The sequence below is a fragment of the Sminthopsis crassicaudata genome, chromosome 2 (genome assembly GCF_048593235.1).
Source record: "Sminthopsis crassicaudata isolate SCR6 chromosome 2, ASM4859323v1, whole genome shotgun sequence".
Taxonomy (NCBI): Eukaryota; Metazoa; Chordata; class Mammalia; order Dasyuromorphia; family Dasyuridae; genus Sminthopsis; species Sminthopsis crassicaudata.
The window spans coordinates 145828755-145846963 of NC_133618.1; the positions used below are offsets into that span (position 1 = coordinate 145828755).

The 18209-nt window shown below is 39.1% G+C and overlaps 1 protein-coding gene and 1 pseudogene across 2 annotated transcripts in view; one reads left to right on the forward strand and one right to left on the reverse strand.

Moving 5' to 3' along the window:
• Positions 1 to 381, reverse strand: part of MSRA (methionine sulfoxide reductase A) — a 526139-nt gene extending 525758 nt beyond the window's left edge. For both annotated transcript variants that reach the window (XM_074287550.1, XM_074287549.1), the window contains exon 1: positions 1 to 381. In XM_074287550.1, coding sequence (XP_074143651.1) covers positions 1 to 145 — 145 coding nt within the window. In that variant the 5' untranslated portion in view covers positions 146 to 381.
• Positions 382 to 11865: 11484 nt separating this feature from the next.
• Positions 11866 to 13875, forward strand: LOC141552686 (myosin-9-like; annotated as a pseudogene).
• The last annotated feature ends 4334 nt before the right edge of the window (positions 13876 to 18209 follow it).

The window sequence follows — 18209 nt, forward strand, 5'->3', positions numbered from 1 at the left end:
CTGCTACTTTAAGCGGTTCGCTGCGGCCAGTTAAAGCGTCCTCGCGTCGGATGAGTTTTGAGGCTAAGTCTCCCATCATACCAGTGGAGAAGCGAGGCCAGAAATCCCTGAACAGTCTCCGAGAGCTGGCGATCCGAGACAGCATAGACAGGGTCGGGGGTCGAGGGTCGAGGGTCGAGAGTCGAGAGCCGAGAGTGGAGGGGTGGGCGGGGCGAGCGGGCGGGCGGGCCTGGAGAAAGGGGCGGTGTGGAGTCCCGGGCAGGCGCGAGAGGGTGGGCGTGCCGCCGGGGCCGGCCGCTCGGCTAAGTCTGAGCACACTGGGGGAGCGCTTTCCCCCTGTACAGTTACATAAACCGTTCCGCTAGCGTGGCTGCCCCGAGTCTTCTGATGGGAGGGGCTTTGCGTTCGCGGTTTCTGTCTCTGGCCTGGGCTTTGTGAGCGAATTACTGATTCCTGCGCTTGGGACTCGGAGTCGGGGTCACGGGCCCGAACTTTTGTCCTGAGCGTGGGCCGCGCCTGGCGACCCTGGGTCCGAATTCTGTTAGATCAGGTCACTGATGAGAAAGTTACAGATTCTTCCCCCTCCACGGACTGAGACCCGGCCCCGCTGCAGACATCTGCATTCTTTAATGCTAGTCGCCCGTTAAGCGCCTGTTGCTTCTAGACATATAAAAAAGGGGCAGAAAGTGACGAAGGAGAAAACGCGCCCCTTGGAGCCCAAGAACCTGAGTGTGAACTCTGTTCTGGCATTCATTGCCTCACCGAAGGTACCTGGCCTCGGTTTCTTAATTTGTAAAATGGGACTAATGACGTCCAAGGCCCAGATCTGTGTGGTTTTTTCCTAAACCTTTCACCTACGCCCAACGGTAGCTCAGTGACCCCATGTGTAAAGGGAAGCGAATATTACTTAACACCACCTGTCACAACGGGCCTGTGGGGAAAGTGAGACTGGAGTTGCTCAAGAAACAGGAAGCCTCGTTTTACCCAAGACCTCCCTGTCACCCCGGGGCTAGCATTCACTCTGCCAGCCGTCGAGGTGATGGAATATGTTATAGAAAGTGTCAAAGTCCTTGCCTCTTGTTTAATTCTGTGGAGACAGCCTAGAACTGACCGGCGATGGAATAGTTACTTTTGTGGAGTTTCCAAAGCACTTTAAAGACATTCTCTTAAGTAAGCTTAACATTGTGGAAGCACTAAAATTTCTTTTTATTTCAACTAAAAGTTTTAAGAAATGTTTTCTAAGGCAGCTAGGGGGCGCAGTGGAGAGAGTACCAGCCCTGAAGTCGGGAGGACCGGATTTCAAATCTGCCTTCGGACAATTAGCACTTCCTAGCTGTGTGACCCTGGGCAAGTCACTAACCCCAGCCTCAGGGGGGAAAAAAAAAAAAAAAAAGTTTTCTGTAGCCTAAAACTCTTTCCTGATTTTTCCCTTTAGGAAGTGGTGTCAGGTAGAAACAAAAGGTCTTTCTTAGGGAATTAGTTAAGAGGAAGGACCAAACTTTAGTAAAGAGCACCTCTTATCTGCTTAAGCTTACTTGCCATTTCCCAGGTAAGGTGAATGACCCTGACCCTAACCCTTTTTTTCCCTCCATTCAGAAAGGGTTATAACATTTACAAGTCTTTTTGATTTGTAAGGAACAGTCAATGAAAGAGCAGTAATTTGAGATCATGACTGTCGTTCTGGAATGTCATACCAAACTATATTTTAAGATAACATTCTCCCTGTTCCAGATAATTAAAATGTTACCTCCAGTTGTCCTGAAATAAAGAGATGGCTGACTACCGATTTAGACATACCTTTAAGCTAAAAAATATTTGGATCTAGAATGTTAATTAAATTGCTTCTGGCAGTCTTGGCTAAAATACATAGCATAGCCTTCACCTCTATCCTTTGACAGCAGCCCTATAAAGGAGGTGTTATCCCCATTTTACAGATGAAAAACTGGGCCCAAGAGGTAAGTGGCTCAGGACTTAGAACCCTGTCTTCCTGAATCCAAGCCCAGCACTCTAGCCACTCTGTGTCCTCTTGTGTATTCTATATTGCCATTAGGATTTTAGGAATCTTGCTTTAGGAACATTACAATTTACCCTTACCAATTAATCATAAGCTAATGGCTTAACAATTACCTAAAGTGAAAACACAGAGCAGCTCTCCACTTGGAACCACTGCATCTCTGCCTCTTAACTCGTGCAAAGAGTAGAGGCACCAACTTTGCACTGAGCAGGCACTTTATAAATTAGTTATTAGCAGGAAAGTAACAGCAGAGTTCATCAGACTAATTCAGGCATATTTAATAGCATTTTGTGGTGATGTTAGAACATTTTTTATTTCTCAAATGGAACTACATTTTGTTATTACAAATAAACACAGTTCTCTGCGTTGTCTCAGTCGCTAAAATGACTTCTATAGATGGAGCCAAATAAGTAACTTAGAGGTCCCAAAAGTAAGTTTTTGGCTTAATACAAATGTTTTCTCAAAATGAGCGGCTAATCTCTGGGATCAATGGGAGACACTACTTCTGTGTCAGGGCTTAAACTTTTTTCCACTTGTGACCCCTTTTGCCTGAGAAATTTTTATATATAGGTATGCAAAATAGGTATACAAATCAAACATTTACTGATAGTAAAGAAATTTATCTTAAAACAAGTCTTTGGAATATATATATGATCTTAGCATTTATTAAAGATGAAAGAAAATTTGCATACTAATAAGATGGATATGCTTGTTTGCATTTACATAAAGTATTAAATCTTTGGTGGAATATTGCATACCTTTTACTGTTGCTATTTTTTTATGATTCTACATTCAGTTACAGGATTACCACACATGGTCTATGCTAATATTTATTGTCAAAAAGAAATTAGATGGTCTTGGGCTAGACTGCATCCAAAGACTGCTATCTTTATTGTATTCTGGAATATGATAGGTTCCAATAGAATAGCCCCACAAGTATTCTAGAACAAATAACTAAGGTTCAGCAAAAAATGGTTAACTAACTTGTTATTTTTCACCCTTAGTGTTCTTTCAGACTAAAGAAAACCTCATCAGTTAGTAGTATGTTTTTTCCACAGCCTAATTAATGTCAGTTCCAAAGTCCTAGTTCCAATCCTCTCTCTACTCCTTATCCATTTATTCCCCCTCCCATCACCTTGAAAGACCTGGTTCTGAAAGACTTGGGTTGGCCAGATCTTCATCAGGCAAGTGAAGGATTGAGGCAATTGTACAGACAAGCAGATTTTTTAAAAAGCTTTCATTTTATTCATTTTTGATGTATCATAGGTCATCATGTTCAATGGATCATTTTGTGATTTGTCTTTTGGGGTTTTTTGACAGTTGATTAAATGACATTAAAGAAATGTTTTTAATTAGGAAACCTTAGCTCAGATTCTTAAAAAAAAGAAATTATAAATTATAGAGCTTGAATAGCCACTTAAGGAACTATAAATTGTCTAATTTATATACATCCCACAAGATATTTCAAGTACAGAGATAGTTTTTAACACTAGGAGTAATCGTGTCTTAGACCTGACCATATGAGGTAATAACAAGTAATAATATCAGTGAACTGACCACATGAGGCAGACATCTCAATATGTCAGCAAGGGTTGGATTACTTCTCCCTCTCCTCACTCCTAGCATGTACAGTTGATAGGAATATTCAGGATCACTTAATGAGGCCCACTGTTTAAAAATAAGTCCCAGAGAAGGGAAGTGTCCCAAAGTCATGCAGGTTTTCAGTCAGTAGAGGATCATACTGTGATCTTCTTTAGGATTTCATTTTTTAGTTTGGAGTGAGCCGGTGATGGACAACTCTCATATCAATTACTTCTATCCAGCCCCAGCCTTTCTTCTGAAGTCTGCTCAACATCTCCAACTGCTTGCTAGATATTTCCTAATGGATGTTGTGAGAGTATCTGGAATTCATCAGCATGTATACAACTAAACTCAATTTATTTTCCCCAAAAATAATCCATTTTCCAAAATTTCCCTATTTCGATTGAAATCTTTCAGCCAACAAGATTTAGTCTTGGTGTTAGCCTTGTCCCCTCACGATCCAGTCCCTCCTGTCCCCACGATGTCCCTTGGTCTTCTGTTTACTCAAGTAGTTACTTGCTTCGGCCAAGCCTTTCTCACCTCCTGCTTGGATTATTACACTAGCCTCCCACTTGCCCTCTGTACACTGTGCCCCTCTCCTTCCTAATGCATCCAACGCTGTTGCCAAATCAATTTTCGTCAATCCCAGACCAGATCACTACAGTTGTCTCTCTATCAACTCGGGGAGCAAATATAAACTTCTCTCTTTTGGCCCTTTTCGGTCTTTATTCCCCTCCACAAACTGATTTGGTATTATTGACTTTTACTGACCCCCATGTCTAGAGCACTTTCCCACTTCTCCCTCTGGCTTCCTTCATACCTTAGTTCAAGTTTCAAGATTTAACTGGAAAAAGGCATATTCTGGTTCTTTTCCAAGAAGTTTTTAAAATACTGCTGATGCTTTAGTCCTCACAGCAACCCTGTGAGGTAGGCTGGGCACATGGATTTATAAATGATGCTCAGGTATGTTAATTAATTTGCCTGAGATCACATGGCTACTAAAAAGAGCTAAAAGGAATCCCATTCCAAAGGGGATAGTTGTTTAGATCACAGGTCACAAAGGATATAGTGCCCAGTCTGGAGTAAGGAGGAGCTGCGTTCAAATCCAACCTCAGATATAGATAGATAGATATAGAGACTGGCTCTGTGACCATGGGCAAAACACTTCTGCTTGCCTCAGTTTTCCCATGGGTGAAATAAAAGCCCCAACCCACAAGGTTTGTTTTAAGGATCAAATGAAACAATAATTGTAAAGTACTTAGCATAGTGCCCCACATATAGCAGGCTCTAAATAAACGTTAGTTATTATAAGAACAGTTGTGCCTGACATCTTCCTGGAAAAACATCTAAGTCCAATAAGCTGGGAGGTGGAGGAAATCTAGAGTAGGAATTTCCTTACTTACTTCTGCCTATTGCCTGCAACCCCATAGTCTCCCCTGCTCACATCTATCCATCCCCAATTAGATATTGAACCAGGAGCTGAACGATCTGAAAGTCAACTTCTGTGTGGCAATCAATGTTAAATCAAAAGGAAAATAGATGCACAAATTAAAAACCTCAGTTGATTGGAATTTTGGATTTTTTAACACCTAAATTTTATATTCATGAGTTTAAAATAATTTTCTATTTTTAATCTTCATATCTGATTTTATGACTTAGTAATTTTCATAAGATTATACAATTTTTAACCATTCTGCAATTATTGAATATGAATTTGTTCCATTTTTTTCTACTAAAAATTACAGTATATATTTTTGAAAAAGATTTTTTAACTTCCTCAGGACTTAGTCATTGCAATGGAATCACTGGGATCAAAAAATAAGTGTAATTCTGTAACTTTTTTGGGGGGGAGGGGGGAGCTGAGGCAAATGGGATTAAATGACTTGCCCAAGGTCACACAACTAGGTATTAGATGTCTGAGGCCAAATTTGAACTGAGGTCCTCCTGACTTCAGGGCTGGTGTTCTATCCACTGTGCGGACACCTAGCTTCGACTCTCTCTTCCTCTCCCTCTCCTTTTCCCTCTCCCTCTCCCTCTTCCTGTTCCTTTTCCTTTTCTTCTCTTTTGCCATATTGTTTCCTAAAAAGATTATACCAATTTATAGTTATAACCAGTTATGTAATAGTGTACCTATTTCTCTACAGCCCCACTAGCTTTGGATTTTTTTTAATCATTGCCAATTTAATGGGTATAGGTTGGTATCTTGAAGAGTTTTTGGTTTTGTTTTAATAAAGATTTCAATCAAGTCAAATTGCTATATTTCAAAAATTACTATTACTATCTAGGAAGTGTGAACTCACCCTGAACTCAAATGTGGCTTCAGACACTTACTAGCTGGTTAATGTTGGGCAAGACAAATAATTCTGTTTGCCTTAGTTCCTAATATGTTCTTTAAAAAAAAAAATGAGGGGCAGCTAGGTGGCGCAGTGGATAGAGCACCAGCCTTGAATTCAGAAGAACATGAGTTCAAATATGGTCTCAGACACTTAACACTTCCTAGCTGTGTGACCCTAGACAAGTCACTTAACCCCAGCCTAAAAAAAAAAAAAAAATGAGCTGGAGAAGAAAATGGCAAACCACATCAGTATCTTTGCCAAAAAAACAAAGAACTGGGACCACAGAGAGTGGGACACTACTGAAACAATTAATTAATAGTAACAACTATTTTCATCTTTCTGTTTCCTGCTCGTAGCCTGAGCAGGAAAAGACAGTTTCCTATTCATGGATAGTTCATATGAAAATAGAATTCCAAAACTTTTAAAAGAAATGATGGCTATAAAAGGCAAATTAATATTTTGTTAAACTCCATTAAAGGATTGCTCCAGGGCCTTCCGCCAATCCATTTGAATAACTTTCTTTAAATCTATATCCAGTTATTGAACCTAGATTCAAATCCCATTTCTGATACTTACTCTGTTTTCTTTTTAAAATGAGGAACACATACTTTTTAAAGTCCTTTCCACCTAAAAATCTGTGATCTATGAACAAATAAATGATTTGTCCCTTTCTAGTCTTAAATCATATTGTAGTGGGTTTTATGAAAGGGCAATTGAAAGAGACTGATATCAATAGACTTTTTCCCCCTTTCTTTAGCATGGTAATAGATAATAGTCTGCCCTATGTTCCCCAACCAAAAGAGGTAGAAATAGTCCATGACCTTTTTAAGGAAAGTTTTATAAGTAGGTTGTGTTATCTGAATATGTTATGTCAAGTACTATGTAATCAGAAGGCTTAATCTCCATTTCATGATCATGCCTCAGAACTTTACTATTCTTAAGTTTAAATTATCTTCAATTTTTAAAAAAATTATTCATCTAATTTTGCCTGCTCTGCATACAGATAAAATGCCCAAAGTATACTTAGTCATAAATGTTATTACCAACTCCTCTCTACCTTCAAAAAGTCATGGTCTGTTCACATATATGAAAATAAAAACTTTCTCTACTGCTAGTCTCATAAATCTTTAGAGGGTCTTTAGTCATCTAGTTGGTGATACTAATACTAATCACCATTAGTATGGTATATATGATCAACAGACTACTAGAGGCTTTATTTGGAACTTTAATCTACAGTGGCTTAGACGAATGAAGCACTTTAAGAAACAAGCAGACACAGTACTGACCGATTCCATTCAGTTCAGGATTTTCTTTTTAATGGTCAGATTTCTACCATTTGTACTTGGAAGAATATCGTGCAATTTCAAAACATCTTTTGGTCTGTGCTTGTGTCAGCAATAGAATTAATTCATTGGTCTGTTTGGGTAGAGCATTTTAATTCCTAATTCCTTCTTTCACCGCCTCCATTTCAGATTTTCTGCATGAATTTACATGTGTGATGTATTCGTTTACTTAAGCCATCTGGTGGTTCTCACCTGTAACTGCAGAATCAAACCACTGCCCAGGAATAAATTTTGGTGTGTGCCTTGATACATATAAGATTTATCATTTTCTTATAGTCTGTTATCTAGGTGGTCTTGTAATGAAGTGAGATATGCATATCAATGTCAGCATTCAAGGAAATGATCATTTTTTTCACAGCACCAACTGGAGAATTATTTTAGTATTAAGTAGGGTGTGGCAACCTAAATGGCATGAATTACCATAAATGGATAGAGAACCAATCTCATAGCAGAGAAAACTTGGATTCGGTTCCCACCTCTAACACATACCAATTTAGTGTAGTTTTTATAAGCCCTCACTATTGTGTGTATCTTGAGTAGCCAGCAGGAAGAAAAGCCACAATTCAACAGCATAACAAAAAGCAACAACAAAACATTTCCCCCAATGACACTAGGGTGTATTTTTCTACAAAAACATGTACAGAGCATTAGGTAAAGAGCAAATATGCATAAGGAGCACACATGGAGAGATGCTGGGAACTTGAGTGGCCTGGATGCATATCTGCAAAGGCATGCACAAGGAACCCTAAAACATGCAGAGCCTTAACTCGTGCCTCATGCTATAAGGTGCTATGGTGATGATATTGTAATCTTCCTCTTCCTGACATAGATTTTTATAAGGTTCACTCTGCTCCACTGGCCTCTTCAGGACACTAGCCTTCGGGATGCTACTATGAAAGGCACATGTCGGCCTCCCCAGGATAGAGAGCATGTGCTACTGGGCTCCTTTAGAGCCTATAGCAGGCATTTTTCTCCTTTTTTTTCTCTGGTTCTGTTCAACAAGGTCCAAGAACCCTTGCCACTAGAATCAGCAGACAGCTTCTATTTCCTCAGGCCTTTCATTTCCCTTACAAAATATCTCAACTCAAATACCACATTCTTTAGAGCAAAGAACAGGGTCCTCCCAGCTAACATTTAATCCTTTATGTTTAATCTTTTCTTTGGGCTCCTCTTCCTAGTCTAGGGCTTGACAGAGACCTCTTTTATGATAATTATTCCACATATTTCCCAGTTTCTTATTTGTCTAATAATTGCCAAGCATCTTGGTAGACTAATAATTTCTCAGTTTTTAAACCTTAAATGTCTTCTTCTATGCCACGTAGGATGACAGAGTAGAGAAAAAGTCAGAGACCACATATTGAGCCCTGATATCTTGTTTCTGTACCTGCCCAACTTCTTACAATCAGATACAACTGGTCAGAGTCTGAAAGTGGGTCTGCCCAACACCTTTATATCATTTTTAAAATGATTAAACATATGGCTAAAGCTCTACTCCCTCCTCTATAGAAATACTCCATGTTTTGCATTCTCCCCTTGTTTTGAACATTATGCTTTCCTGCTGAGCCCTCACATCACTAACAAAGAATCTCTGCCCAGCAGACCACCAACTATGTTTGCCCCTTCCACTCTGATCTAGAGCTTCTGTTCTATAATCAACACACTTCCCTTCATTTTTAGCCTCTTCTTGTTTTTTCCATCTTCTTAAATTCACTAGAGTTTAGAGGCAGCTTTTGACCCAATAGATAAACTTCTGGGTCTGGAACTAGGAAGACTTGAATTCAAATTCAGCCTTATACTTTTTTTAGCTATGTGACCCAGGCAAGTCACTTCATCTCTGGATCAGTTTATTCAGCTGTAAAATGGGAATAATAATAGCACCAATGTCACAGGGTTGTTGCAAGGATAAAATGAGATAATAATTATAAAGTGTTTAGCATAGTACCTGGCAGATAGTAGGTGGTGTATAAGTGCTTATTTTTTCCCTTCCATCACTGAAACCTAGCTCCACCCAGATGACACTATCGCCTTTACCATGCTTTCCAGTTTTCATTGCATCTTTTCTCATACCCCTACAACTCACAGATTCTGGGGAAGTAGTGTTGAGATACTTGTTACTCTTAGGTCCTTCCTTTACTGCCATGACTTAGAAAGCTCTCTTTGATATTTGCCAGTTTCATATTTGTCACCCAAACTAGATCTTGATAGCACTTTATCCACTAAGACATTCTCCTTCCTTTATCAACAAGTTCAATGCTTAGGGCACACTGTCTTCCCACTCTACCCCAATTTCTGCTCTCCTGCTATAAGACTCCAACATAGGGATCATTGTTTCCTCAAATACTTTAATTTTCCAGTTCCCCAGTCTACTGAATTTCCATATATTATCCTTCCATTCCTTTACTATGCATAGAGCTGATAACTCTTTTGATCTTACCACCATCCACCTATATTAGCCTTCCAAAACCAAGAACTCTTTTCTTCTATTATCTAAACAAATTACTCTTATTATTCGTTTTCCTCCTGTGCCTAGTCCTATACCACTTCTTTATCCTTACTATGATCTGTAATCATTTACCACTCAGTTCTTTCTCATGCTGTCACTTTGCTCTCCTCCCTTTCTCATCTTGACCCCTTAGTAAAACAGTTAATTTCTTGATGACCTTGTTTGAACCATCATTACTCTCTTTTACCAAACCCCACCCTCCTTTTTTATTCTTAACTCACATGCTCTGGAAGTTAGTTTACTGAAGGAAGCTGTAAAACTAAATTTATTATCCAATCTGACTGGATAACCCTCACTTCAATAAGGATTTTTTAAAAATTCTTTCAAATTGACATTGTATCCGATTCACTACTAGAAGCAATTCCTGACCTTCCCTTTTCCCAGAACTCCTTCCATTCCATCTTCTCAGGCTAGTGGTCTTGCTATAATTTACTGAGGAAAAAGAGACCATCTACTAAGAACTCTCTCTCCTCTCTTCCTTGCCTTTTAACCCATGACTTCATGCACTATTTTGTCCTTGAATCTTTGATAAAAAAAAGAATGCCATTTTCCCCTTACCAAGAGCAACCTTTCTACATATAAACTTGATCCTATTCTCTCCCATTTTTTTAACAGATTACCTCCACTCATTCACATTCTCTCACAAGTTTTCACTTTCTGTCTTTACTGGCTTCTTCCCTGCTGCCTACAAACTCAAGCAAGTCTCACTTTGTTTTCAAACATTTACTATCCACACCAAGTAGTATCCTATGTCTCAACTATCTTGAAAAAACTTATTTGTGGAAATAGAGTCAAGGTGGTGGAATAAGAGGAAGACTTTTTGTCTTGTTTACCCAATATATCTCCTCCACAACAAACTAAAAAACATTCCATTCTGAATTGTGACCAAGAAAGCCATGAAAAAATCATTTTCTAGCCCAGGGCAGGTTAGGGACATACAAAGAGAGAGCCACAGATAGTAGAAAGTTGTTTGGGATGGTAGGAAAACAGTTTTCACAGCAACAAAATCATTCCAGCACCCAGGGATGGAAAGAAGACTGAGAAAGCACCAAAAAAGGAAGCACGGGGCAGAAAGAGATCTTGGGGATCTTTGAACTAGCTCTGGGTACAGGAACAGGTACCATCTGGCAACTCAGTCACCCATTCCTCAGGTCTGAGTCATAGATTCAGATCAGGGAAGAGCACTTTACATAAGCAAGCATGGCCTTAGATACATATTGAACAAGGAAAAAGTTTGTGAAATGTAATTGTGTGGCCCTAAGCCCAGGAATAAAGCAATGATTTGGTTTTAACTATAGCTTGGCATGTAAGTGTATAGTAGAATAACTAGGACAAGAGTTCCAGACCAAAGCACCAAACATCAATTCAGTCATTCTGAACCTACAGAGCTTCCCAAAGGGCTAACAGTGACTAACTCCATCAGCAGTCTACTGGAACTCAACAATATATAAGGCAACAAATTCAAACCTGGGATAGTAATTTGCAAAACTCAGACCAAGAAAGCAATGAATAGACCTTACCATAATTCACAATACTCACACTACTATGAGAACACTGAATACTTGCAAGCTTCCATTGGACCTGTGAAACCAACAGAAGGACAGAAGTTTAGACCAGATATTCTCCCCCAAAGGTCTAAACCTATCACTAACATAAAAGCCAAATTCAAGAAGTAGTCTAAGAGAATGAGGGGGAAAAACCCAACAATAAAGAACTACTAAGGTAAGGGAAGTGATCAAAACAAACACAGAAGACAATGACTTGAAAGTTTCTATCAACAAAAGCTCAAAGAAAAATGGATTGTATATAATAAGACCAATAATAATTCCTAGTAGATTTAAAGAAAAAGACTTTTAAAAGATGACTAGGAAAAGAAAGAAATATACAAGAAGAGGAAGAACCTGTAGCTGGAGGTGAACATAGAGCCTAAGTTGAAGAAGCAAAGAAGATCAGATCATTCTGGAAGACCAGAATTGCAGATTCATCAAGGAGAAGAAATTTCTGGAGAATAAAATATTAGAGTTCACCACCAACTTCATGGAAGAAGAGGATAAGTGCAAGAGCGTGGCCAAGCTGAAGGAATAACGCATGGCCATGATCACAGACCTGGAAGAATACTTATGTAGAGAGAAGGAGGGAGTGGAGACCCAGCTTTAGGAGCTGCAGGTGAAGCTCACTGAGGTAAAGCAGGTGCAGAAGCTGATCAACAAGGTAAACAAGCCACAGGATGAGCTGGACAAGATCCCAGGCCTCCTTAATCAGTTAGACAGAAAGTCCAGTAAGCTGGCCAAAGACTATTCTGCTTTGGAGTCTCAGCTTCAAGACACACAGGAGCTTCTGCAGGAGGAGACTTGTCAGAAGCTGAACCTGAACATCTGAAATTGAAGCAGGGAGAGGGTGAAAAAAAAGCATCTTAAAGCAGAGGAGGAGGAAGAAATCAAGAGGATCCTGGAAAAGCACATTGTCACCTCAATGTCCGGATGGTTGATATGAAGAAATGGTCAATGGTGTGAGCTACCTGGAGTTAATGGAGGAAGCCTAGAGGAGGTTGTAGGACCAGGGGTATGAAGAAAAAGATGCAACTTACAACAAACTGGAGAAGATGATAAAGATGTGACTGGAGCTAGAGCTGAATAACCTTCTCATCAAGATGGATCATCTCCAACCTGGAGAATGAGCAGAAGTCTGACCAGCTCCTAGCAGAGGAGAAGACCATCTCAACTAGGTATTCCAAGCAATACAACTGAGCTGATGTTAAGGTACAAGAGAAGGAAATGAAGGCCTTATTTCTTGCTGGAACCCTGGAGGAAACCATCAAGCTGGAATTCCTCCACAATCATCTCTGTGAAAGACCCAATGAGCTCCAAGGACAGTGAAAGCAAAAGTGTTCATGAGCTAGAGAAGTCAAAGTGGGCCCTAGAGCAGTAGGTGATGAGGAGCTGGAGCATCTGGAAGATGAGTTTCAGACTATTGAGGATGCTACACTGTGGCTCAAAGAGAATCTGTAAGTGTTCAAGGCCCACTTTGAACAGGATTTACAGAGCCACAATGAACAGAGTGAAGAAAGGAAGCAGCTAACCCAACAGGTCTAGGAGATAGAGGTTGAGTTGGGGGACTAGCAGAAAGGATGCTATTTTTGGTGGCCATGCCTGCCAAGAAAAAGCTAGAGATGGACTTGAACGACTTGGAGGACAATACTGACTCAGCCATCAAGAGCCTTTAAGCAGCTGTGTAAAACTGTAGGCCCAGATAAAGATTGCATGCAGGAGCTAGGTGACACTAGGATCTCCTAAGAGGAGATCTTGGTCCAGTCCAAGGAGAATGAGAAAAAGCTCAAAAGTATGGAGGCAGAGATGATTCAGCTTCAGGAAGAATCAGCAGCTGCAGAGCCCACAAATCATCAGGCCTATAAAGAAAGGGGCCTACTGCGAGATGAGATCACCAACAGGAATGGCAAAGGAGCCCTGGCCCTAGTGGAGAAGTGGTGCCTAGGAGCCTGTATTGCTCAGGTGGAGGAGGAGCAGAGCACACAGAGCTGGTCAATGATTGGCTCAAGAGAACCAGCCTCCAGAATGACCAGACCAACATTGACCTGAACGTGGAGCACAGCCATGACCAGAAAACTGAGAATGTTCACCAGCATCTGAAGTAGCAGAACAAGGAGCTCAAGGTGAAACTAAAGGAGACAGAGAGCATGGCCAATCAATACTCAGAGGTCAAGGAGCAACTGGACAAGGAGACAAGGAGCTCTGGGAGGCCCTCATGTAGATACGCTGGGCTGAGAAGTTCAAGGACACGATTCTGCAGGTAGACAGCCAGCAATACATTGCTAAGTGGTATAAGAACCAGGCCAACAAGGGGACTGTGAGTCTGAAGCAGCTGGAGGAGGCAGAGGAAGAGGCTCTGTGGCAATGTGTCCGGCAGAAAGCTTCAGTGGGGTTGGAGAATGCCACAGAGAAGGTTGGTGCCATGAACCAAGAAGTCAGCTCCCTCAAGAATAAGTTCAGGTGTGGAGACAGGCCCTTTGTTCGGCCTTCTCAATGGGACACTGATTCTGGGGAGCAGTCTTTGTTTTTTCCACCAAAAACTGATTGCTAGACTTAGCTCTGTTCTTAACTATATGGCAGAGCTTCTTAAACTTTTTCCACTTGCCACCTTTTTTGCCCGAGAAATTTTTATGTGGCCCTGGGTATATAAGCATATAAAATAAGTATACAAATCAAAGTTTTAATAATAGTAAATCTAAAAGAAGTTGGAAGGAAAGGAGTTAAGGGAAAGATGAAAGGAAATTAAAGGAAGAGTAAATTAAGGAAGACAGTGGTCAAAAACAAAACAAACTCTTTAGGTATGGAGTGAAAGGAGGAAATAAAATAGAGGAAAATACACAGTTAGCAATCATAAATATAAATGTAAACAGGATAAATTCACCTATAAAATTGGAGAACATAGAAGAATGGATTAGAAATAAGAATCCAAAAATATTTGTGTATAAGAAACAAATTTGAAAGAGAAATTTACACTTAGATTTAAAATAAAAGACTAGAGCAAAATATATTATGCTTCCTCTGAAGTAAAAAGTCAAAGGGGGCACTCATGATCTCAAATAAAGCAAAAGCAAAAATAGACCTAATTAAAAGAGAAATGAGAGAATAATTAGAAAGCCAGCTAATTTAAAACTCCCAATTTAACAACAAAAGAGAAATCCTGAAAAACAAAGAAGAGGTTAAGAGAATTGAAAATAAAAATCCATTGAATAATTAATAAATAAAACTAGGAACTATTTTAAAAACACAATAAAATAAATGCACTTATAAGCTAATTTGAGTTTTAAAAGGAAAGAGTAAAACCAAGTTAAAATAATTTAAAATAAAAAATGTGAATTCACAACTAATGGAAAAAATAAAGGCAATGATTAGGAACTATTTCATCCAACTCTATGCTTATAAATTTGACAATGCAAACGAAATGAAAAATATAGTTTATCCAGATTATGGAAATATAGTTTATCTAGATAAACAGAAGTAAAATATTTAAATAAGAACAACCTATAAATGAAGTCCTGAAGAAAAGAAGTCCTGGACTCAATGGACTTAAAAGCTAATTCTACCAAATATTTAAGGAACAATTAATTCCAATACAGTGGTACCTCAGTACTGATCATTAATTTGTTTGAGAAGTCCTGACAGATGACAAAAACAATGAGTATAGCACACATTTTTCCCCATAACCTAACCAATCTCTCCCCACCAATTCCCTAAAGGGGCAAGTGGGGCTTCCAACCATGGAGAAAAAAGAGAGCGCCATCACTGCTCCTGCTCCTGCTGCTTCTCCTCCTGCTGAGCATACCACTCACTCTGTCCTTTCTGGTACTGGAGCTGCCCACAACCTGCGCACGGGCACACACAATCTCTGTATGATAGACTCCAACCTGACAATCCTGTGTACCTCTGCTGTTGCTGGGGAGGAGCTGCCCATGGCTGAGAGCAGAGGCAGCAGGGGCCTGGCAGGACCCTGGCCAATGTCACAGCCCAACTGCCCAACCAAGACAACAATCATGTGTGACAAGTGCAGAGCAAATGTCAGGTGCTGAAGCATTTTTTCTCATAAAAATACATTCAATAGTGAATCTAACGAGTTTTGAAGTAAATGAGTGTCAAGGTACCATTATATTACATGAACTGTTTGAAAAAAATAGAGAAAAGGCCCTACAAAATTTCTTCTTTGACACAAAAATTATCTTGATACCAAAACTGAGAAAGTTAAAACAAAGAAAGAAAATTATGGACCAATTTTCCTAATGAATATTAATACAAACATTTGAAGTAAAATACTAACAAGGAGATTATAGGAATATGTCATACTCTATAACCAAATTGGATTTTTTCTAGGAATACTGCACTGATTCAATATTCAGAAAACTATTAGCATAATTGACCATTTTAATAACAAAAAATCATGTAATTGTTCCTATAGATGCGAAATTTTGACAAAACACAACACTTATTCTTGTTTCAAGCACACATACAGAGTAGAAAACACTGAGTAGCTGTCTTGGTGGCACCATAGTACATGGAGTGCTGGGCCAGGAGTCTGGAAGATGGAAGATAAGTCTTCCTGAATTCGAATCTGGTCTCTGTCACTGACTGGCTGTGTGACCCTGGGCAAGTCATTTAACCTTATCTCAGTTTACTCATCTATAAAAATGAGCTGGAGAAGAAAATGGCAAGCTACTACAATGCCTTTGGGAAGAAAACCCCAAATGGGATCATAATGAGTCTGATAAGCTCTAATAATAGAATAATAAAATCTTTTGGCTAACAGTATCTGATCTCATACTATATTAGTCATGATAAATAATTAGGTGCGAGATAAGAAATGGAGAGGTTAATAAATGGAAAGATTAGGCATGTAGTACACAGAAGGAAATCATCACAGTAACCTAGATGTCTTGTAAACCCTAAGATCCCAATATGCCAACAAAAATGATGATCTAAATTAAATGGATAAATTTTAGGCAAGAATTAATTATTCAATAAAACTATTGAGAAAACTGGGGAAAAAAATCTGGCAGAAACTAAATATAGATAATTATCTTACACACCTCCAAAAAGGTACATGGCTTAAACATAAAAATGATATTATAAGTAAATTAGAGGGGCAAGGAAGAAATTACTTATCAAATCCATGGACTAGGATAGAGTTCATGACCAAAAAAGAGAGAGAAAAGCTCAAAGGAGATAAAATAAACAATTTTTGTTACATAAAATTTGCAGAAGCAAAAACAATTCTAAGATACCACTTCACACCCATCAAATTGACTAGCCTGACAAAAAAAAAAAAAGGAGAATGACAAATGCTGGAGAGGTTGTGAGGAAACAGATTCGTTAAAGTATTGTAATATATTACTGATGAAACAATGAACTGGTTCAACCATTCTGGAAAGCAATTTGATCTATGATCCAAAGACTATAAAATTGTGCGTACCTTTTGACCCAGTGACATCACTATTAGAGCTACACTCAAAAGAGATTAAAAAAAATAAAGAGGAAAAAGACCCATACATAAAAAATATTTATAGTAGATTTGTTTGGGTGGGGGTACAGGAGGTAACAAAGAATTAGAAACTAAGGAGATGCCCATCAAATGGAGAAAGGTTGAATAAGTACAAATAGGATAGAATATAGTTATGCTGTAAGAAATGATAAAAGGGATAGTTTCACAAAAACCTGGCAAGATGTGTATGAACTTATTCAAAGTGAAGTGTACAGAACCAGAACAATTTGTACAATGATAACAATATGATAACAATTAACTCTGAAAGACAGTAACTCTTGACTCTACCTCCAAATAGATAAGTGATAGACTCAGAGTACAGACTAGTCTCTCACCCCTCACCCCCCAGCCCTTGGGAAGGGGAAGTGTAACATGAAAAAGAGGGAATTTGTAATTGGTAGAGGTGGGAAGATCATTTATACTCCATGTTTTTACTTTCCTCTGGCTTGATGTTTAGCCTCTGGAATCTGGCTTCTAATTTCATCACACAGCTGAAACTGCTCTCTCCAGTCATCAGTGATCTCACTGCCAAAAGTAGGCTTCTATTTAATCTTAATTATTCTTGATCTGTTAATCATTTTCTGAATCCCCTCTCTTCTCTGGTTTTTGTGACACAGTTTGCTCCCAGTTTTCTTCCTACCTATCTGATGATTTTTTTCTGTCTCTTCTCTTCATGTTTTCTCATCCCCATTATCCTTATGTCCCTTATGTCTACTCGTGTCCAAATCCAACCCTACTCAGCTCTAACACTGCACCCTTTGAAATTTCTATTCTTTAGCAAATAATGCTACTCATCCTTCATTCTGAATCTCTTTTCCCCACTTTTTCCAACTGTTAATCCTCATTGAAAACTAATTCCCTTCTTATAATACGTATCCCTCCCTTCCCCGTTGGATATTCCTTGCTACTCATTGCCTCCTTCATTTAGCTACATTTCCTTTTTTAAAGTTTACTCAATTAAAAATATTTTCCTAAATCATTGCTGTAGTATTCTGATCCCAAAATCATCTGCCCCTCCTTTAACAAGAAAAAAAAAAAAAAAAAAGAAAACAAGCATTTATTAAGCACCTACTCTGACTCAATCTCTATGCTACATGCTTTATAAATAATATCTTATTTAATCTTTTTAACAATCCTGGGAGGCACGTGCTATTATTAACCCTGTTTTTCAGTTGAGGAAATTGTATAAAGGCAAAATGCCTTCCCCAAGGTCACATAATAAGAGGTCTGAGGCTACTTTTGAATTCATTTCTTTAAGATTCCAGGCCCAGCACTCCATCCACTGAGCCACCTAGTTGCCTGAGATGGACTCAGAACTTAATTCATCATCTTTCTCTATCATTTTACAAGGAGAGTTTAATAGCCAGGGAAAGTATTAG